The following is a 22,922-nucleotide window of genomic DNA, read 5'->3' as shown; positions in this document are numbered from 1 at the left end:
AATCTTGCATTTATCAGTAGTGTGCTAAAACAAAGTTTGTCCCCATAGAAATTGATGGTGCCAAAAACGGGACCGAAGTACAGCATGCAGTTAAATAGAGCATGCTCTTATCTGACGTGCACTTAAATGGAGTGCACTGTACAAATATGATTTAGCAACCTCTATGACAGCTTTAGATGTTAGAGCAGCATGCAGGTTCCCTCCCTGGAGTAGTGTAATGGTCAGTGCAGTGCACCGTGGAGTGGGTGACTCTGGTCCCTATCTCCTATCCCGTCCAGCCCGTCTCACGCTTCCATGAGAAGGGCTGAGTGAGTGAGTTCCGCAGCCCCGACTATTAAGCACTAGCCCATGGGACCACATCGGTCCGACTATTAAGCCCCCCCCCCCCCGCACTGCTACGACTCCCTCTGAGTTCAGCCAACCAGCCAGCTCAGCCCTGCGGGGACTTCGGCCATCTGGTCCCTCTGGCCTCGGAACGGCCATCTGGTTCTCTGGGCCTCCATGAGAAGGGCTATGAGTGAGCTCCGCAGCCCCGACTATTAAGCACTAGCCCACGGGACTGCATCGGTCCGACTATTAAGACCCCCCCCCCCCCCGCCGACTATTAAGCCCCCCCCCCACTGCTACGACTCCCTCTGAGTTCAGCCAACCAGCCAGCTCAGACCTGCGGGGACTTCGGCCATCTGGTCCCTCTGGCCTCGGAAGGGCCATCTGGTTCTCCGGGCCTCCATGAGAAGGGCTGTGTGAGCTCTGCAGCCCAGACTATTAAGCACTAGCCCACGGGACCGCATCGGTCCGACTATTAAGCCCCCCCCCCCCTCACTGCTACGACTCCCTCTGAGTTCAGCCAGCCAGCTCAGCCCTGCAGGGACTTCGGCCATCTGGTCCCTCTGGCCTCAGAAGGGCCATCTGGTTCTCCGGGCCGCAGGTGGGAAGGGAGGGAGAAGGAGCCCAGCAACATGAGCTGTTCTCTTAGCAGAGGGCTCGCCCTTCTGCCGGGCCTGCCCGCTCCCTCCCTCCAGGGAGAGAAAGGGACACACAGGTGGGTGGGAGAGACAAAAGCTTGGCTCAAGGGATGACTTTCAATAGATTGCAGCAAGTTAGTTGCTCTGCTATGTACGAAACCCTGACCCAGAATCAGGTCATCAACGAATGATTTAGCACCGGGTTCCCCACAAATGTGCGGTGTGCTATGGGAGAGAGGCAGCCCCCTTCTGTCTGCGCTCCGGTCCCGAGGCATGTAGCTCTCCTCGCCGGCCAAGCATCCGACTATCCCTGGCCAACCGAGGCTCCTCAGCGCTGCGGTATCATTCCGTTTATGGGGGATTCTGTGTAGTACCGGAAGACTGGAGGGTGGCCAATGTAACGCCGATTTTTAAAAAAGGTTCCAGAGGAGATCCGGGAAATTATAGACCGGTGAGTCTGATGTCGGTGCCGGGCAAAATGGTAGAGACTATTATTAAGAACAAAATTACAGAGCATATTGTAACCAGGTTCCTCTCTTGTGCAGCCAAGGATAGAACAATCTCCTCCAGCCACAGGCTCCCGGTACAATAAAGAAATAGATGTCCACCAGTAACTTCAATCTTAAGGACTTTTATTCCATGCAGGTTTCTAGTACACAGTTCCAACCGCAGCATAGCACATACCAGGATTCAATACAGGCTTACAGGCTCCAGTCTGGGCTCTTTATCCAGTGCACAACAAACAGTAATTCAATTCCCAAGACAAACAGTTCTTTCAGTTCATCATCACAGTTCAATCACCAAGCAGCAGTTTCTACCTTCTATCCTCTTTACCTTCAGTTCAATATTTTAGGGACTCCTTCTACCCAAGGGTTTTCCCCTGCATCAGCTTCACAGTGAATTCAATACTTTTGGGACTTCCTCTCACCCAAGGAATCTCAGCCTGCTTCAGTACTTTAGGGACCTCCCTGCCCAAGGATTTTCAGCCTGCAACTGCTTCTCTCCTTCTGCTTCTCTCTCCTGAACTGAACTGCCTCCTGGGACTCCTTCCCACCTGCCTAATCAATCCCTGGCTTCAGCTACCACCACCAATCATTCTCCTTCCATTAGCTTCCTCACACCCAAACTCGCTGAGTTAAGCATTAGACTAATGAGACCAATGATGAGCTCCTGCACACAGGGTTTCCCAACTCTCTTTTCACCTAGTGGCAGCCACTCTACACAACCTGCAAGCTTACACCCATGTCTTCCCCGATTGCAGCTAGGAGTCCAGTCTGGGTTCTTCATCTCACCCTCTGGCTCCTTGCCTGCAATGCCTTCTGGGACTTGTATTTCAGACTGAAACTGCCTTAACCCAACTATCCTGGAGGTGACTTTATCACAATATTCAAAAGCATGGATTAATGAGACAAAGTCAACATGGATTTAGTGAAGGGAAATCTTGCCTCACCAATCTACTACATTTCTTTGACGGGGTGAACAAACACGTGGATAAAGGGGAGCCAGTTGATATTGTGTATCTGGATTTTCAGAAGCTGTTTGACAAAGTACCTCATGAAAGACTCCAGAGGAAACGGGAGAGTCATGGGATAGGAGGTAGTGTTCTATTGTGGATTAAAAACTGGTTAAAAGATAGAAAACAGAGAGTAGGGTTAAATGGTCAGTATTCTCAATGGAGAAGGGTAGTTAGTGGGGTTCCCCAGGGGTCTGTGCTGGGACCACTGCTTTTTAACATATTGATAAATGACCTAGAGATGGGAGTAACTAGTGAGGTAATTGTGATGACAGACAAACAGACACTATGCCTCCTTTGTGAAGCTGCACGTAGGCATTGCAAGGGAAAGACGCATTGCAAGGGAAAGACTTATAAGAGCGGGGGGGGGGGGGGGGGGGGGGGGTTAGTGTCAGACAACCTCCGGACTGATGTTGGATTTTTGTCTCCCTTACAAGATAAATAAACCTGTTTGTGTTTAAGCCTGTTTGATCTCTTGAGATTTGTAAGCATTGTTAATAAAATTCTTTTAACAATAACTTTCTCCCTTAATGATATGAGTCATCCTAAACTCCTAAACACCAGAGGCGAATAAGTACGGCCTGATATGCTGAATATTCCTCAGACAAGGATTACAAAAGCAGTTTCCACAGATCCACAATGATGGGGGGGGGGGGGGGGGGGGGGTTAGTGATTTAGAGGCATGTTTACATATGGTTGTTGCTGGAAGGCTAATGAGTTAATGCATGTGTTAGTGTGCAGTAACTGTTAACACAGGCCCATACTAATGGTTACCACATGCTACAATCAGCCAGCACATTACAAATCCTGCGTTAACTGCTTAGCATAGGATAGGGCAGGTAGTGGGCAGGTTATGAGATGATAATGATCACACACTTTCACTTGTGCAGTTAGTGAAGGCTTTAAAAGGGAAATTCTATAACCAGATGCCTGCATTTCTACGCCCCTTGAATGTGTAAATGTACAGAATACTAGTAGGGTGCCAGAGCGCTATTTTGTAATGGCAGTTGTAAGTGGCAGAAAGTGGCATATGCATGGATTGGTCAGATATAGACGTGTCTACCACTCATTTGTGTAACTTCTGTAATACTGTAAATTACATGTGTCCCTGCTGCATTTATGTGACCACAGTTATGCCAGGTCTATGACTGGTGCAGAGGTGTAGCCAGGTTTTGATCTCAGGGGGAGCAGACTTTTATAAAATAGGCGCCGGTTGGTGTCAGCTAGACAGCAGTGTCTGTGTTGTTGCTCAGGGGCTGTGGCAGGCAAAGATTAATACAGGCTGTCTCTGTTGCATCCTGCCTACAAGGAAACAGTAAGTTACATCAGTAGGCAGGACGCAGAACAGGTCCCTGGACTGGCCAGAGCAGGCAACCTGCCTTAACTTCAAATAAAAATATTCAAATCGTGACCATCACCCCAGTGCTTCCACTGCTAGACACCTTGTTTAGATCAGATGGGCTTTTGTTTGTGTGGCGACTCTACAGGATGTGAAGAACACTAGTCTTGACTATTTTTATCTTGGGTAACTTTTGGTGGCCCTTGCCCCAGAGACTACTTTCAAATAGGGCTAGACACTTTGTGAAATAACACAAACCCCTGCAAAAAGACACCCACAACCTATACTGAAAACTTACCACGACAAAACAGCCGTAAACCACCTATCAGAAGACAGTGCTATATATATTACACTGGGCTCTGGAGCACCAATATACCTACTATGGGGAAACTGGAACAAGCTGCACTGTTACACATTCCTACACAGATACTACATGCAGGCAGAATCCTTCACCTCAGCCACACATGCAGAACATGGACAGACCCTCATCTATATAACATAAGAGTAGCCATACTGGGTCAGACCAATGGTCCATCTAGCCCAGTATCCTGTTTCCAATGTGGCCAACCCAGGTCACAAGCACCTGGCAGAAAACCAAACTGTGACAACATTCCATGCTACCAATCTAATGCAGAATAGAGTCTCTTGCAATCTGACATTTCTTCTGTCTCCAAGTGCACCATCCTTTTTTCCTCTGCACCACTATTTGTCCTGTCCAGCATCACCCTTCTGTGCCCCTTGTCCCTATCCTACCCCCAAGTTCAGCATCTGTCCTGTGTCCTCATCTCCCCCCTTTTTCAGCACAAGCCTACCTGGTCTCCTCATCTCCCACTTTCTAGCATCTGCCGTCCTGGTATCCCCACCTCTCCCTTTTTCTAACATTGTCCTGTATCCCCATCTTCCCCCTTTTTTCCAGCATTACCTCTTTGTCCCCATCTCATCCATTTTTCACCATTGTCCCCTTATTCCCCCTCCAGTGGTGCCCCTCTCTGTCCCTATCTCCTCCTCCCCTTTCCAGTAGTGCCCTCTCTGTGTCCCTATCACCCCGTCCCCTCCCATGTGATAATCTTTGAATAACTGTCTATACTTATGGCTATGATTTCTGAACATGTGGTATCAATAAAGGACAAACTTTTAAATGCCCAGTTGGGTATATATGCTAATCTCAACTTTGTTAAATGTTTCAGACACATCCATCTATTTATTCCCATGATATAACTAAATTCTATTATTCTGTCTCACTGTATTTTCAAATGTAAGCCACACTGAATCCGTCTTTGCTTGGGATAATATGTGATATAAATATATATATTTTTTAAATCCTTTATCCTCCACATTTTAAAGTACTGCCTATGAGGTCACGTGATGGATTGAGAGACGAAGACACGTTTTCGGGTCTCTCCGGGTCAATCTCCCCCCAAAGCTTAAAAATCGTGCTGAAAATTAGCGAAATCACCCACAGCAGGAATCGCTATCTCCCTAGGGACTATGGACTTATTTGTGACTAGAGAAACCAGGGCGATGTCGGGCAAAACGATAAAAAAAGAAGGCGAGAAAACCAGAGCACAGACGACACCTAAGATGGCGGCGAGCCCGAAACAGGAAATAGGCTTTACCTTCACTGCAGAACAACTTTCACAGCTGACAGAGGCGGTAAAACAGGCGCTGGAGCCAGAATTACACAAAATAACAAATCAGTTGGCAGGAATGGAATCTCTTTTGAACGACACGACTCGCCGAACGGGAGAATTAGAGGCTCGCGTATCGGAGATCGAAGATACGGAAACCCACAGAGAAGCGGCCTTCAAAGAAAAGCAGCAAGAGCTCCAGGCCCTGCGACATCAAGTTGACGACCTTGAGAACAGGTCCAGAAGATCGAACCTCCGATTAATAGGAGTGCCGGAAACGATACCCGACCGGACCTTGCCAACACAGCTCGAACGCTGGCTGAAAGCAGAATTTGCGCTATCTGATAGCGCGGGGTCGTTATGCTTGGAGAGGGCCCATCGAGTGGGAAGGAAGAATCCAGCGACGACCAGACCAAGAGCAGTGCTCATAAAAATTCACAACTTTATACACAAGGAAGAGATTCTGAGAGGGGCCCGCTCCAAATGGGACACTTTAACGCTGGAAGGAGAGCATATCAGGATATTTCAAGATTACTCCCTGGTGGTGCAAGAAAAAAGGAAGGCTAATAGCACTCGCAATATCTCCTGTATTCTGATCCGGAAGGCGCTGAAGGGCGCTAACTCCGATTGAAGATAAATCCTCTATGGAAAAAAGGTTAAAAAACCGAAAAAAGCTTTTTTCGGTTTTTTATCCTTTTTTCCATAGAGGATTTATCTTCAATCGGAGTTAGCGCCCTTCAGCGCCTTCCGGATCAGAATACAGGAGATATTGCGAGTGCTATTAGCGCTTTTTTCGCCATCACAAACCCAGTGGTTCAAGGCAATCGTGCCTTGTTATCTGCACGCTATTGCGGCAACATATCGACCCCTGAGGCAGGCGCCTTTGTTAGCGCCGAAACACGGCCCCGTGTCGGGTCATTGATCAATAAAATACTCCTGTTGTCCTAGTTCTGAAGGCCCAGTGTTGCTTTTTTCTTTGGACAAAATCTTGGGACCCATGGTAATAGCGACCCTCCTAGACTACTTTGAGGAAGTGGTGGATAAACTAAGCTTTCCCCCATACACAAACGAAGCTTTGATTTCATTGATCTTAAAACCTGGAAAAGTAGAAAGGCAAGCAGAATCGTATCGGCCGATATCGTTGATCAATGTTGAAGTAAAAATTCTGGCCAAACTGATCTCAAATAGGTTGCACCAACACCTCCCAAGTTTGATAGGACCGGAGCAGGTTGGGTTTGTTAGGAACCGCCAATCAGTAGTGAATGTGAGTATTACTAGCAATGGGACATTGCCAACAAGAAAAGATAAAATCAGCGCTGGTCAGCCTAGACGCAGAGAAAGCGTTTGATAGCATTGACTGGGGATACTTATTTGAAGTGGTACGTTACACGGGCTTGGAGGGATGGGCTCTCCAGGCGATCATGGCGCTCTACTTGAACCCCAGAGCTACGGTGCTAGTGAATGGAGAACGGACCAGACAATTTCCCATAAAGAGAGGGACCAGACAAGGGTGCCCCCTCTCCCCAGCATTGTTCCTTCTGGCAATAGGACCCCTCTTAAGGATATTAGCCAAGACAGAATCAATAGCGGGAGTGGAGGTAGGAGGAGAAAAGCTCAAAGCAATGGCATTTGCAGACGATCTGTTGATAGTGACAGAGCAACCCAATACATCAGTTAAAACACTAATCCGAGAAATTTCTCAATTTGGAGTGTTATCGGGATTTAAGATAAACATTCAAAAATCCAGCATTATGCAACTATACCCCTCGGGGCAGGTAGAAGGGAGGGAAAGGGAATTCAACTTACAGGGAGTGGAAGAGGTTAAGTACTTAGGAGTGCAAATCCCACAAGATTTAACGAAACTCTATGAGCGCAACATTAACCCCTTGTTAAGGGAGACCATAACAAAATTGAAGCAATGGCAGGGGCTCCCACTTTCGCTGTTGGGGCGTATAGCAATGTGTAACATGATGATAGCACCTTGTTGGCTGTATAGATTTCAGATGTTACCCCTATACCTTAATAGAGCAGATGAATTAAAGTTGAACGCTGCACTTCAAAAATTCATATGGAAAGGAAAGAGGTCGAGACTGGTGTTGGACATGTTGTGCACGCCAACAGAATATGGCGGTTTGGGTCTAATGAACATAAGAACACTATCAATAGCATGTGCCATGAGACATCTAAATGACTGGTTCCGAGGCACAGCAGATTTCTCCGCAACACAAATTGAGATGAACCTCTTTAAAAACTACCATTTCAGTAGCTACTTACACAGGTTGAAATGCACTCCAATACCAACGCTGATGACATCACATATTTTACCCACCCTACAAAAAGTGTGGGCATGGATCTGCAAATTGCATCACTGCTCCCCTAGAGTCACCCCCTTCTTACCAGTGCGCGGAAACCCGGCGTTCCCTCCGGGCGATTTACACGAAATCTTTGGAAAATGGAAAGCAAAAGGAGCAATATATTTGTTGAATATAATCACCGAAGAAGGGAGATTGAAAACTTTTACTGACTTAAAAGAAGCACAACTTTTTGGACCTAGAGATCACTTTCACTATTGGCAGTTGGGGCACTATGTGAGGAGCTTGCCATGGGAGGCATTGACAGAGGATGCCTAGGAGGAACTGACTTCAGCTCTGTCTTTGAACTCACAACAGAAGGTGCCTCAATCATTCCACCATAGACACATCAAGGACACTAAGCTGGAAATGGACTATGTTAAACAAGCCAAGGTTTGGAGTGGAGACCTACCAACTCCAATACCAGCAAATGTGTTTAAGTCTCATGTGTTGACGATCCGAAGCACAACCCCTTGGTCAGCATATTGGGAACTCCAATATAAGTTTGCGGCACGACTCCACATTCCCCCTTGCAGAGCGTTCCACATGGGCTTGTCCCCGGATGGAGCGTGCCCAAAATGTGGAGGGGAAGGAGCAACATTGGGACACATGTTTTGGAGTTGCCCGAAAGTTCAAAAGTTCTGGGTGACTATTGTGGAACATACTTGGAGAACCTGGGACGCAACATGGATAAGCACCCCCTTGATGTTGTTTGGAAAGCTAGAGCTGGGCACATCAAAACCCAGAGGATACAAGGACTTTGTGAAACGGGCAGTGATGGTGGCAAAAAAGGCCATATTTGTGAATTGGTTAGAAGCGGATTGGGCCTCGGATCCAAACGTGGCGGGCCCAGATGATTTTCCTTCTAAGAATGGAGAGATTAAATTGCAAAGACCGACCAAGTCAAGAACTTGATCAATTCTTGACAAGATGGACCCCATTTCTGAGGACTTTATCCCCGGCTGCACGAAGTCAACTGTTGAATATGTAGCCAAATTCAAAACTAATGGTTAACCCTGTATGTATAAGATAGTTTGGAATGAGAAGAAAAGGGAAGAGGGGAGGGTGGGGGGAGGAGAGGGTGGGAAGGGAATAAAAATGGAACTGATGATGGAAATCAATACAGAAATGTATATGTTCTGACTGTCATCAATAAAAATGATTTAAGCATAAAGTACTGCCTATCCTGCTGGATAGTGATGGCACAAGGAAGACTAACTTATTCCTTACCATATTCTACCAGCAACAATAATTTTTGACTCTGTTTTAGTGATACTGAACTGTTATTTCTTTACTCCTCCAGCTTCCACTCCGGTCAATTAAACCTCCCCCCCCCCGGGCAGCTTTCTCCCTTCTCCAGCCCCCCCCCCCCCCCCCCCCCCCGCCCCGAGCGTTGCATCTTTCACCTTCTCTTCTGCCCGTCTCTCCCGTCCGCGTGGTCACTTTTTACTTCCCTGAATCCTTCTCCCTCCTGCGCAGCACTGCACCGGCGATTCACAGTCAGCTTTCTGCCAGCGTCAGGGCCTCTCCTCAGGCGCGTCCTGCCTACTCTATTGCAACTTTCTGTTTTCCGCAGAGCTCGGACGCACCTGAGGAGAGGCCCCGACGCTGGCAGAAGGCTGACTGTGAATCGCTGGTGCGGTGCTGCGCAGGAGGGAGAAGGCTTCAGGGAAGTAAAAAGTGACACACGGACGGGAGAGAAGGGCAGAAGAGACTGCAAAAGATTGACTCGGGAGGGAAGGAGCAGACACACAGGGCGCATAGGCACAATTTTTTCAAAACAGCTGTTTGGGGGAGCGACCGCTCCCCCTGCGCCCCACCTAGCTACGCTTCTGGACTGGTGTAATTACAGGGGCACAAATGTAAGGTATGCTGATATTGGACTAGGGTAGTATTCTATAATGGAATCTAGGCGTCCAAATATTATCAAAATAGGCTCTCACCACAGGGCATTGGGGAGCTTCAATGGAGGATGCCCATTTATAGAACTGCCCCCTCAATACATCTGTACTAATGTATTAGTGGTAAAAAACTTTAATGTGCGGTAACTACAGGCTACACGCCCAACAGTTAATGCACAGCCCTTGCACTACCACATATAAAGTTTTACTGTTAAAGTGTGGTAAATGCAAAAACTTACTGTACTTTAGTAAACAGGCTCTTTAGACAGTAGCAGCAGCAGCTCAGGACTGTGTCATCAAACAATGGCTAACAATATACTTGCAACCTTCAAACACAAGAATTAGATTATTTTCCATTTTTCTAAACAGATATAGAAACGTGACATGTTGATCTGGATGCATGCTGATACTTCAGCCAGCTAGCCAAAGGCAACTTTAACTTAATCCCAAACCTGCTTAGTTCATAAGGGTGCCCTAATCCTTGTTCATATATAAGCAGATGTGTACACTATGGGGCTCATTTTCGAAAGAGAAAAACGTCTAAAAAGTGGCATAAAGCAGCATTTGGATGTTTTTCTCACAAAAATGTCCAAATCAGTATTTTCAAAACCTATTTTTAGACAATTTTGTATGAAGCCCGTCAGTTCAAATCACAAGGGGGCATGTCGGGGGCATTTTAAAGGCAGAATTAGGGCGTACCTAACACTTGGATATTTTACAGCCATAATGGAACAAAACAAAAATGTCCAGGACTAAAACTAAAACGTTTTGAGCTAGACCTGTTTTTTGAACAAATAAGGCACAAAAAGGTGCCCTAAATGACTAGAAGACCACTAGAGGGAATCAGGGATGACCACTGGAGGGAATCGGGTGACCCCCCACCCCAAAAGATGTGAATAAAAATATGATTTACCAGTCTATGAAAGCCTCAGATGTTAAAGTCAGGTCTATTAGAGCAGCAGGCAGGTCCCTAGAGTAGTCTAGTAGTCGGTGCAGTACATTATGGAGTGGGGTACTTCGGTCCCTATCCAGCTCATTTTCGAAAGTGATCGCCGGCTATTTCCCGACATAAATCGGGAGATGGCCGGCGATTTCGGAAAAGCGGCGAAATCGGTATAATCGAAAGCTGCTTTTTTGACAGCATCGCCGCTTTCCCGTCGCCTTGCCGGCGAAAGTTCAAGGGGGCGTGTCGCTGGCTAAGCGAAGGCGGGACATGGGCGGGCATGGGCATGGCTACCAGATGGCTGGCTTTCACGTATAATGGAAAAAAAAAGCAGCGTTAAGCAGTATTTCGCCGGGTTTACTTGGTCCTTTTATTTTCATGACCAAGTCTCAAAAAGGGGCCCTAACTGACCAGATGACCACTGGAGGGAATGGGGGATAACCTCCCCATACTCCCCCAGTGGTCACCAACCCCCTCCCATACTCCAAAAATAAAACTAAAAACCTTTTTTTTGCCGCCTGTTTGCCAGTGTCAAATGCCGTACCCACCTCCATGACAGCAGAATGTGTTGTATCGTCTGACAGGCTTTCTGTGGTTGTGATGTGGCTCTCGGGTGAGTGTGACACCTTTTCTGTTAGGTGCACTGCAGAGTCACATCAGCAATGCATTGTGGTGGGTGTAGGGTACTGGACTCTACTCTCATGGTGCTTTTCCTCCCTGCTAAGTGGGTCAGAGTGTGCCCTGGTTTGTTTCCGGTAGTCCATGAGGTAGTGGCCATTTTTGTCAGCCAGTTTTAGATCCCTTTCATGTGTTACCCACGTTAGAGAACTTACTTATTACCTTGAATGTGGCTGAAAGAGGGCAGTGTACACCATTCTGCCAGCTCTGACCTACTGCTAATCTTAGTACCAGGGAGACTCTTTGCCAGAGGGGCACAACCTCTGATCTGCAGTTAACTGTGAGTAAACGTGCTTATTCAAATAAAGGACTTTTTCAAAGAGATTAGTCTTCAGGTGTCAACTGGTGTGCCAAGGTTATACAGCAGCAACAAGTCCTAGAGGCCTGAGTGTATGCAGGTCCCTGGAGCACTTTTAGTGGGTGCCGCAGTGTAAAAAAAAAATACTTAAGCTATGCATGTGGGAGGTTTTTCTGAAGTCCACCTCACTGACCCCTAGGGTGCCCAGTTGGTGTCCTGGCATGTGAGGGGGACAAGTGCACTACAAATGCTGGCTCCTTCCACGACCAAATGCCTTGGTTGTCGCCGGGGTGGAGATGGCCGGCATTTTTTTCCATTATCGCTGAAAAACAAAACCGGCCATCTCAAACCCGGCGAAATCCAAGGCATTTGGCCGGGCTAAACCGTATTATCGGAAAAAAAGATGGCCGGCCATCTTTTTCGATAATACGGTTCCGGCCAGCTGTAGCACCGCCGCCAACATAGATCGCCGGCGATCTATTTCGCCGGCGATGATCGATTATTCCCCTCTATATCCCCTCTACCTGTCACACGTGGTGGAAACTGTGACCCCTCCCAAAGCAAGGGCGGACTGAGAGTAATCTGGCTCCCCCCCAATGCCGCCGCCCCTACCCACACACCACTGCGGCACCCCCCCCCCCCCCATAGACGCTACCACTGCCCCCGCAGCCCTTACCTTGAAGGGGTGGTCTAGTGGCTTGTTCGGGGGCAGAGACACCAAGGGTGGCCCATCCCAATGCTGGGGATTTACCATCGCAACGCAGGAGATTGAAGGTCAAACGAATGAGATTTTTCTCGTGGGTCCCTGCGAAGTCTTAACCAGCTCTAGCATATGAACATTCTTAAACTGACATATTCTAATTAATAGAAAATAATTGTTTTTTTTATTTGAAAATTTACTACACAGTACTTAAAAATAGATTGACAAACATCACAAAATCTACATCAATGAGGAGAAGAAGAGAAAACCAAACATTAATCTAAGGAACACAACAACATAACCTCTCTCCAGTAGCAGGCATATTATAAATTTATACAAAATCCTACAAAAGTCACTCGGGACTTGTATTTGACACAAATCTACCATTCCATAACAGCACCAACAGGACCTTCTTAGAAAAAGGCAGCACTGGAAATATCACGGTGAACCCAGAGCATCAATATACTTATTGGGAAAATTGAACAGGCTGGATTACTACAGGTCCCAACAATCAACACTAATAGAATATCTGGCCATGGTCACACCTGCAAACACAAATGCAGGATAAGTGACCACAAACTATAGGGCCCTTTCACTAAAACTTAGTGAGTGCTAATGGAATTAGCAGCGCTAAATGCTGCACGTCCTATTTTACACCTATGAGCCACAAGGCACTTAGCGCATACTAATTCCCATTTGCGCATACTAAGCTTTAGTAAAAGGGCCCTAAGAGTAGAAATAGAAAATGTTGCATTTCCTTGTACAGTGCAAAATATAAAGACATGTCAGTTTCCAAAACTGACATATTGCAATCAATAAATGGAAAATAAAATTATTTTTCTACCTTTATGGTCCCATTCTCTGCTCCTTCTTATCTCTTAGATCGCTGTCCAGGGCCTCCTGTTCATTTGCCATGTTTTTCTCTCCTCCTATCTTCTTAATTTCATCCACTCATTGATTATTTTTCATTCTCAGCATGTCACCCTAATCTCCCTTTCCACCCTCCCAGCATGACCCCCCATTTCCCCTCCCACATTCCTCCATGCCAAGCACATCCCAAGATCTCTGCTTCCACTATGTCCCCCTATTCTCCCTTTCCACCTCCTCCATACCCAGGCCAGAATGTTCCCCAATCTCTACTCTCCCATTCCTCTGTGCCCAACATGCCCCATCAAACTCCCCTTCCACAATGGACCACAAAACAAAACGTCCAAAGCAGAAAACCTTGTTGAAAACAGTATTTTTGAAAATAAAATAGACGTTTTTCTTTTTCAAAAATGCCCTTCTTTTTCAGATTTTGGACATTTTGTGCAAAACGTCCAAAGTCGGACTTAGATGTCATATTGAAAATGCTCCTCCATGTATACTCCTGGGAGTAATGCATTACAGTTGGCTTAACGAGTCAGGTTTAAAGGGAATTATCTGTTTCAACTAAATCATTTCCTGAACTGGTAGCTAATAGACTGGGGTCAATTGATTGCCCCAGGTGCATGCAATCAAAAAGGGTTACCAACCTTTTTCCCACCTTCCTCTACACAAGGGTTGTCTGGTGGCATCAGCTTCAGAAAATCCTCTTTGTACAGGACAAGCTGAGTCTCTGTATCTGTATCCATCATGTCCGCCTGCATATGGCTTGATGTAGACAGAGCTCTGATTTTGCTGTACAGTCTGAGCAAAAAAATTTGTTTATTAGGATAATTTGCTTGAGTTCAGTTTCAGAGACACACATCAATAGTAAAATATAACAGCTGCTATGCAATAAATAAATTATATATATATATATATATACATACACACACACATATATATATAGCGAATGCTACATACCTGTAGAAGGTATTCTCCGAGGACAGCAGGCTGATTGTTCTCACTGATGGGTTGACGTCCTCGGCAGCCCCCTCCATCGGAAAGTTTACTAGCAAAGGCCTTTGCTAGTCCTCGCGCGCCCATGCGCACCTCGCATGCGCGGCCGTCTTCCCGCCCGAAACCGGCTCGAGCCGGCCAGTCCAGTATGTAGCAAGACAATACACTTCAAGGGAAGACTCAACTCCAAAGGGGAGGCGGGCGGGTTTGTGAGAACAATCAGCCTGCTGTCCTCGGAGAATACCTTCTACAGGTATGTAGCATTCGCTTTCTCCGAGGACAAGCAGGCTGCTTGTTCTCACTGATGGGGTATCCTAGCCCCCAGGCTCACTCAAAACAACAACCATGGTCAATTGGGCCTCGCAACGGCGAGGACATTAAAGAGATTGACCTAAAAAATTTACCAACTAACTGAGAGTGCAGCCTGGAACAGAACAAACAGGGCCCTCGGGGGGTGGAGTTGGATCCTAAAGCCCAAACAGGTTCTGAAGAACTGACTGCCCGAACCGACTGTCGCGTCGGGTGTCCTGCTGCAGGCAGTAATGAGATGTGAATGTGTGGACAGATGACCACGTCGCAGCTTTGCAAATTTCTTCAATGGAGGCTGACTTCAAGTGGGCTACCGACGCTGCCATGGCTCTAACATTATGAGCCGTGACATGACCCTCAAGAGCCAGCCCCGCCTGGGCGTAAGTGAAGGAAATGCAATCTGCTAGCCAATTGGATATGGTGTGTTTCCCTACAGCCACTCCCCTCCAAATTTCCCCAGTCATCCATGAATTTGCGTTAGCCTCGTATGACACAGGAAGTCGCTTAACTTTCTTGAAGCAACGGGGCTGTTTGCTCTTTCCAATGATGAGGGGTTCCAACTTCTCATTCCCATCCATATTGCAGCAAACAAGGATCGTCAGTCGGTCCTTCGACGTTTCACTTCCAGTAGTTTCGCCAGTAGAGACCGTTTTCGACAGCACTGAAAATGTCACGAGGTGCAAACTCATTCAAGATGGTAGGAAGAACTGAAACAACCCAATTTTCAGCACCAAAGTCATCAGCGTCGTGTTTCTCACCATGCTGTTTCTTGAATTTTATGTTGTTCCTCTCCTTCGATCTTTCCAACCATCCAACAGTGGCTTTGAATTCAGTTAGTCCAATACTTTCTGCTAGCTGGTTAGCTTTCTCCATAAGCAGTGGACCACTGACAGGAAACTGTCTGCTCCTGACTCAAGAAAGCCACCGAAGAAGAGCACCTTCTACCTCCTCAGCTTTTCCCACACGTTTTTGTTTCCGTTGTTTTGCTGAATGTTTTGCCATTCTTCAAGAAGCTGGTCTTTCTGCTTCAAGACATGTGAAATTTGACTGGGATTAACACCTTATTCTTTAGTAATAGATGCTTGACTTTGTTTGTTTTCTTATTTTTTAAGAACTTCTATTCGTTCCGCCAGTGTTAAAGTCTTCCAGTTCCACCGCGACGACAACCCCGGTGTACGCCCTAACAACATTCTTTCGCTTATTCTGCCTGTGGCAGTTAAAGAGGCAGTAAGTTTGAAATCTCATTGGTTGTCACGCGCCAATCGGCTTCCATATTCTATGCGCGCGCTTATGCGGAGTCTTTCCTGCAGAGGAGCGGTCTTGAACCATGCATATAAGCGAATCTTGCACTTATCAGTGGTGCGCTAAACCAAAGTTTGTCCCCATAGAAATTGATGGTGCCAAAAACGGGACCAAAGTACGGCATGCAGTTAAACAGAGCATGCGCTTATCCGACGTGCACTTAAATGGAGTGCACTGTATGTATATATATGGATTCTGTCTGCTCCATAGCACTGAGTCCATGCTCGTCACACTCCTGACCAACTTTAAAAGGGAAATAGCTGTAGGAAAGAATGTTTTGCTATTACAATTCGACATGTCTAGCACTTTTGACATGGTGAACCATCGCATCCTACTGCAGCTCCTTGATTACTTTGGAGCCAGTGGAAATGTATTAGCATAGTTGAAAGGCTTTTTAACCTCAAGAACCTACCAAGTGAACTCCAGCTCAAGCTTATCTCCTCTTTGGAAGCAGGGTAATCACTGAGCAAAATAATTGAGCCCTGGAGAATGATCAAGATGGCGTCGAGTGCAGTCGCACTTTGCTGAGCTCTGGGAGATTTTTCCTTTTTCTATATTCCATTTAATTTCCTTTTTTTTTTCTCCATGCCTAAGAGGAAAGGGAAAATTAGAGGAGGTTTCTCCTCAACCTCTAATGCCCCTACCTCACAACAGGCACCGATCACAGCATATGTGATGCCGATTACAACACAGGGCGTTCCAGCAGTCGGCGCAGAGAGGAGCCCCGGCCTGGAAAGTGATTTATCACTTAGCCCTCGAAGTCCAACGCGACAGGCTTTAGAAGCAGAGAGTAGATTGGGAGATCAGCCCGCCAAACCGTCGGAAGAAGCGGTGGAGAGACGAGCAGAGGAGAATCTCTCCCAACCTCAGATGCTGCTTCAAATGGGAGATTCTCCCGTAAATTTAAACCTCTCGCTTACCTCCAAAGAAGTAGGAGCCAGAGAGATCGTCTCAGAGGGAAATTCTGCTGCGATGTCGGATGTGGAACCGTGGCCTACTCCTGAGACAGCCCTACTATCTTTGAAGAAACCAGCAACGGTAGCGTTAGACTCTCTGTGGTCTGCAGTGGAATCGTTGCATAAGGTATGTCTCGTCTTCATTACTAATACAGGTTCTAATACCTCAAAGATAGACTCTCTCCAATCTCAAATTGTTCTTCAAGAATCTAATATTAAAAAGTTTGAAACATCATTAACCCAAGTAAAAGAACTGGAAACTAAACTGCTTCAAAATGCAGATGTGGTACAACGTAAAATAGAGAACTTGGAAAATGGGGCTAGAGCATTGAACTTGAGACTTTTGAATTTTCCATCTATAAAATATACCCCAATAAGAGAAATATTTCAGAAGTTTCTTAAAGAAGTTCTCCATTATTCTGAAGATACATTTCCTCCATTACAGAAGATCTATTATCTGCCTACCCGAGAAACCAGAACTGCAGCTTTATTGCCTAATGCTTCCTCTGAAAGTTTAGATGTTTCTGCTCTTCTCGAGAATTCACAAGATATAGTAGATTTTAGGTCTACTTTATTGGTTTCATTTGTTTTCCTCCAAGATAAAGAGGCAGTAATAAGACTCTACTTAAGACAAACGACTCCAGTATCTTTTATGGGAGAAAAGATCCAGATATTTCCGGATGTGTCTAGGCTAGGGTGACACAAGAAAGGAGGAAAAGATTTTTGTCCATGAGATTCTGACTTTGGGTGCTAAATTTCAATTAAGATTTCCATGTAAATATGTGATACAGATAGAGAATATGACATATCATCATTTCTTTGAACCATCTCAATTGCGAACATTTATTGATGCAAGACTTCCCAAATGACCACAGAGACGCTTTCTTATACGTTTGGACATTAAAAGTAGAATGTAATCGTAATTCTTGACATCCATCCTTTCTGTGATATTGTTTCTTTTCTAGTGTCCTTATCCTCTATTAAGGATATCCATTTCAGTCTCCCCTAGTTTGTGGTCTACTGCTTTAAAAAAAAAAAAAATTATAGTTGGAGTATTCCCCCCCCCCCCCCCCCCCCCCCCCCCCCAAAAAAAATATTGTTTCTTTGATGTATTATGGCATATTTCTTGACAAAGTTCGCTTTGGAAGTGTATTAAAAACTTTATAAATAAATAATAATTGAGCCCTATGTTCTCCAGCGCGAGAAATGGTATGTGCTGAGGTTGGAACTACTGCCAGAACCTGCGTTGGGAAGGCGGTAGCTCCAAATTGGTGCTCAGTAAACCTGCATTGGGATTACCGCCACTTTGTAAAAGGGCCCCTAAGTGAATTCTGGTTTCCCATTGCTTCATGTGTAAGAAATACAAACATAAATGAATATAGAACGAAACAGTATTCTTTAATGCCTGAGGGTCAGATGCAGATCCTATTGACCTTAAGTTCAGCTTCCTCACACTTTCCTCCAATTCATGCTCTCCCCCCACTGTATCTGGAAGCTTGCTGCTAGTACTGCTCCTCTGGCAGTGTGTAGTGTTCAGTGAATTTGAGCCACATGTTGTCCATAAGTATATAAGTACTGCCATACTGGGACAGACCAAAGGTCCATCAAGCCCAGCATCCTGCTTCCAACAGTGGCCAATCCAGGTCACAAATACCTGGCAAGATCCCGAGAAAGTTCAACACATTTTATGCTGCTTATCCCAGAAACAGCAGTGAATTTTTCCCAAGTCAAGTTAATAATGGTCTATGGACCTTTCCTTTAGGAAGCCGTCCAGACCTTTTTAAAATCCCGCTGAGCTAACCGCCTTTACCACATTCTCTGGCAACGACTTCCAGAGTTTATTTACACGTTGAGTGAAGAAATATTTTCTCTGATTTGTATTAAATGTACTACTTTGTAGCTTCATCGCATGCCCCTAGTCTTAGTATTTTCAAGAGTAAACAAACGATTCATGTCTACCCATTCCACTCCACTCATTATTTTACAGACCTCTATTATATCTCCCCTCAACCGTCTTTTCTCCAAGCTGAAGAGCCCTAGACGCTTCAGCCTTTCCTCATGGGGAAGTCGTCCCATCCACTTTATCATTTTTGTCGCCCTTCTCTGTACCTTTTCTAATTCCACTATCCAGCTTATTTTCGTCTCCCTATCTCCTTACTCATCCCTAGTCTTTTCTTCTCCTCTTTCCTATACCATATCCCTCTCCCTTTTGCTTATCCTATCTCTGTTTATCTTCCCATATCCAACTCATTTATTTAAAACCTACCTATTATTATCAGCTTGTAATATTTCTCCTCACAAGACTTTGTTATTCTAGTTACAATGTAAGTCGCATTGAATCTGCTATGTGTGGGAAAGCGCGGGGTACAAATGTAATAAATAAATAAATAGATCGCCGGCCATCTTCCTGAAGCTGGCCAAATCGGTATAATCAAAAACTGATTTTGGCCGGCTTCAACTGCTTTCTGTCACGGAGCCGGCCAAACGTCAAGGGGGCTTGTCGGAAGGGTAGCGAAGGCGGGACAGGGGCGTTCCGGGGTGTGCTTAAGAGATGGGTGCCCTCGGCTGATAATGGAAAAAAGAAGGGCATCCCTGGCGAGAATTTGGTCCAATTTATTTGGTCCCTTTTTTTTTTCAGGTCCAAGTCCCAAAAAAGTGCCCGAACTGACCAGATGACCACCGAAGGGAATTGGGGATAACCTCCCCTGACTCTCCCAGTGGTCACTAACCCCCTCCCACCCTCAAAAAAACAACTTTAAAAACTTTTTTTGCCAGCCTCTATGCCAGCCTCAAATGTCATACTCAGGTCCATCGCTGCAGTATACAGGTCCCTGGAGCAGTTTTAGTGGGTGCAATGGACTTCTGGCAGGCGGACCCAGGCCCATCCCCCCCTACCTGTTACACTTGTGGTGGAAAATGGGTGCCCTTCAAACCCCACACGAAACCCACTGTACCCACATGTAGATGCCCCCCTTCACCCCTTAGGGCTATGGTAGTGGTGTATAGTTGTGGGGAGTGGGTTTTGGGGGGGCTCAGCACCCAAGGTAAGGGAGCTATGCACCTGGGACCAATTTGCGAAGTCCACTGTAGTGCCCCCTAGGGTGCCCGGTTGGTGCCCTGGCATGTGAGGGGGACCACTGCACTACGAATCCTGGCCCCTCCCATGAGCAAATGCCTTGGATTTGTTTTTGAGATGGGTGCCATTGGTTTCCATTATCGACGAAAACCGAGGGCGCCCATCTCTTAATCCGACGATCTTTAATGTTGACCTAAATGTTGAGATTTGGGCGCTCCCAACCGTATTATCGAAACGAAAGACGGCCGGCCATCTCGTTTTGAAAATACGGTCGCGCCGACCTTGGAGATGGGTGCCCCCAGTCGAAAATGCCCCTCCACATCTTTTTTGAGATGCGGTGACCAGAATTGAACACAATATTTGAGGTGCGGTCGCACCATGTAAAAGGGGAAAAAAGTGAAGGAGTTCAAGCATTTGATAGCTCAAACTCATTGTAAGTCATGCAAAGCCAGAAGAAAACAAGTAGCTGTTCTAGAGGCAATACCAGCAGCAAGTGTCCAGGGAAGGGGAGGTACATCATGGGGCGAAATCTATCTTGAAGGGATGGGGGTGGGAACAGGATAATGGAGGCTAACTAGTGGGGCAGCTATGTGAGGGCTGAGACTGACTGGATGAAATTGGAAGAGGGTGTGCATTCAGGGAAGACTTTATGGGAAGAGAAAGGAACTGGATAGAGAGGTTTTGGATGGGCAGACTGGATGGGCCATTTGGCTCTTATTTGCCGTCATGTTTCTAAGATGAATTGGAGTGATGATTTGAGGGACTCAGCGAGCAAGCATTTAGGATAGCAGACTTTGTTTCAGTTACACATGTTGCTGAAGGCAGTTGGGCTAGCTGCATCATTGGAGGGGCACCCGCTTTGTCTGGCTATGTTCCTGGCCCTCTTTTTATTATTGTCAATGTGGCCCCCACTTAAAAAACAGCGATGATCATACCTGTACAATATTAAAATGCTGCAGAATAAAGATACACTGGTTATCAGACTATTTCCATAATTCCACTGTTTCATCAAGCACATTGCATTCAAAAGTCTCTTTACCTGGAATGGGAGGATTCACTTAGGTCTCCCATGCTGCCCTCAGAAATGGCTGATGGATAGTTATGGAGGATGTAACGTTTAGTCTGTTCATCTTCTGTCTCAGGAGTTTCTGTGGACTCTGTCCAATGTACAATCTGTTCTGAACAGCTATGCACCACAGGCCTGCTGCTAGAGAGGCGCACTGGTCCCATGACTGTAGCAGGCATACTGCAGGGAGTGGTATCGATTCCACTATCGGTAGAAGCCCCTTTAACATAGGTCAGTCCAAGTAGTTCTGAGTCCACTAGGTCCCCAGACCCACACTGTTTATCATCACTGTTACTGGATGCATTGCTAGAAAGCGTATTACTGCTGGAATGGCTTGAACAGCTTTTGTCTGCAATCTTCAGGAAGAAAAAAGGGTGTTACATTTTCACATAGTTAAAACATTTTTATAGAGCATACTGGATTTCTCTAACTTAATAAAGAGACTAACCTTGACATAAAATATTACCTTTTTCATTTTTTTAAAATTTGTACCCCGCGCTTTCCCACTCATGGCAGGCTCAATGCGGCTTAGGTACTTAACCAAATAAAAGCAAATAGACCTGACAATTCATATCCACGGGCATTATGACTAGCCATTGGTAAAAATCTGATGCAGCAGTAGCTGAAAATAATTCCACACACTCAGTTATACTAAATGAATTAACCCATCCGCCCCAAACCACTCATCCCACCTGTAAGCAATGCTAGTCAGGTTCATCAAGAATGACTTTCAGAAACTGGTGGCAAGAAAGGACTCAAACTGAACAGTACGACCAAACTCATTTTGCCTCTAAATGGCAACGCTCAGAGAAAATCCCCATTTTGAAATTGACTTGTATAAGCAAACCACCTGATAAGAAGCAAGCTTTCCCACAGCTAACCTGTTACCTGTTAATCAACTTTTCCCTTTTGGAGTGAATTACTTTTTTTTTTTTTTTTTTTTTTTTAACTGCCACCAGAAGAAACTAGTTTAACATTTTTCATCCTGAGTGTATGACCAAGCAGCTGGTATAACTCATTTGTATTGCTAATATTTGATGATTTTTCTTTTCAAAAGTTGAACAGTGAGACAGTTATCACCAAATGTGTGCCACTGCTCTCATTTTACCACACTTTTTCCAACATGACAAATAACCAGGACATATTCTTCATAATTTACATGTACGATACCTTCTATAAAGAATGTTTCAGTGGTTCTCTATAATGTTTGCGTAATGCATGTTTGGAAGTGAATAATTGCTGCCTTAGATTTTCTAGCAGTTAACTCTACCACACTGGGCATACCTACCTCTTGCAAATGTAAATAGAAAATATATCCTTGATTATTATTTATTTTTATTTATTTGTAGCATTTGTATCCCACATTTTCCCACCAATTTGCAGGCTCAATGTGGCTTACATTTGCCAAATGGTTTTGCTTTAAGGTGCATACATACATGGTAACATACATGGAACAGATCATATATATCATGTGCATACATACATGGTAAAGAAGAATACATTATGGTATTGCATGAAGGTTCATGAGTAATAATTGGATTATAAAGCGAATGCTACATACCTGTAGAAGGTATTCTCCGAGGACAGCAGGCTGCTTGTTCTCACTGATGGGGTATCCCTAGCCCCCAGGCTCACTCAAAACAACAAACATGGTCAATTGGGCCTCGCAATGGCGAGGACATAACTGAGATTGACCTAAAAAACTTATCCAACTAACAGAGAGTGTAGCCTGGAACAGAATAAAACATGGGCCTAGGGGGGTGGAGTTGGATTCTAAACCCCAAACAGATTCTGAAGCACTGACTGCCCGAACCGACTGTTGCGTCGGGTATCCTGCTGCAAGCAGTAATGAGATGTGAATGTGTGGACAGATGACCATGTCGCAGCTTTGCAGATCTCTTCAATAGTGGCTGACTTCAAGTGGGCCACTGACGCATCCATGGCTCTGACATTGTGAGCCGTGACATGACCCTCAAGAGCCAGCCCAGCCTGGGCGTAAGTGAAGGAAATGCAATCTGCTAGCCAACTGGATAT

The 22,922-nt window shown here is 45.7% G+C and overlaps 1 protein-coding gene across 1 annotated transcript in view; it reads right to left on the bottom strand.

The window, feature by feature from the left end:
* The window catches only part of SIPA1L2 (signal induced proliferation associated 1 like 2), a 922,756-nt gene that overhangs the window by 228,160 nt on the left and 671,674 nt on the right, over positions 1-22,922 (bottom strand). The window contains exons 13-14 of the mRNA XM_030198133.1: positions 20,862-21,244; positions 13,831-13,984 (exon numbers count right to left, since the gene is read on the bottom strand). Coding sequence (XP_030053993.1) covers positions 13,831-13,984; positions 20,862-21,244 — 537 coding nt within the window. The remainder of the gene's footprint in view (positions 1-13,830; positions 13,985-20,861; positions 21,245-22,922) is intronic.

This window comes from Microcaecilia unicolor, chromosome 3, assembly GCF_901765095.1.
Source record: "Microcaecilia unicolor chromosome 3, aMicUni1.1, whole genome shotgun sequence".
NCBI classification, from domain to species: Eukaryota; Metazoa; Chordata; class Amphibia; order Gymnophiona; family Siphonopidae; genus Microcaecilia; species Microcaecilia unicolor.
This window is presented reverse-complemented; position numbering and strand designations above follow the sequence as displayed.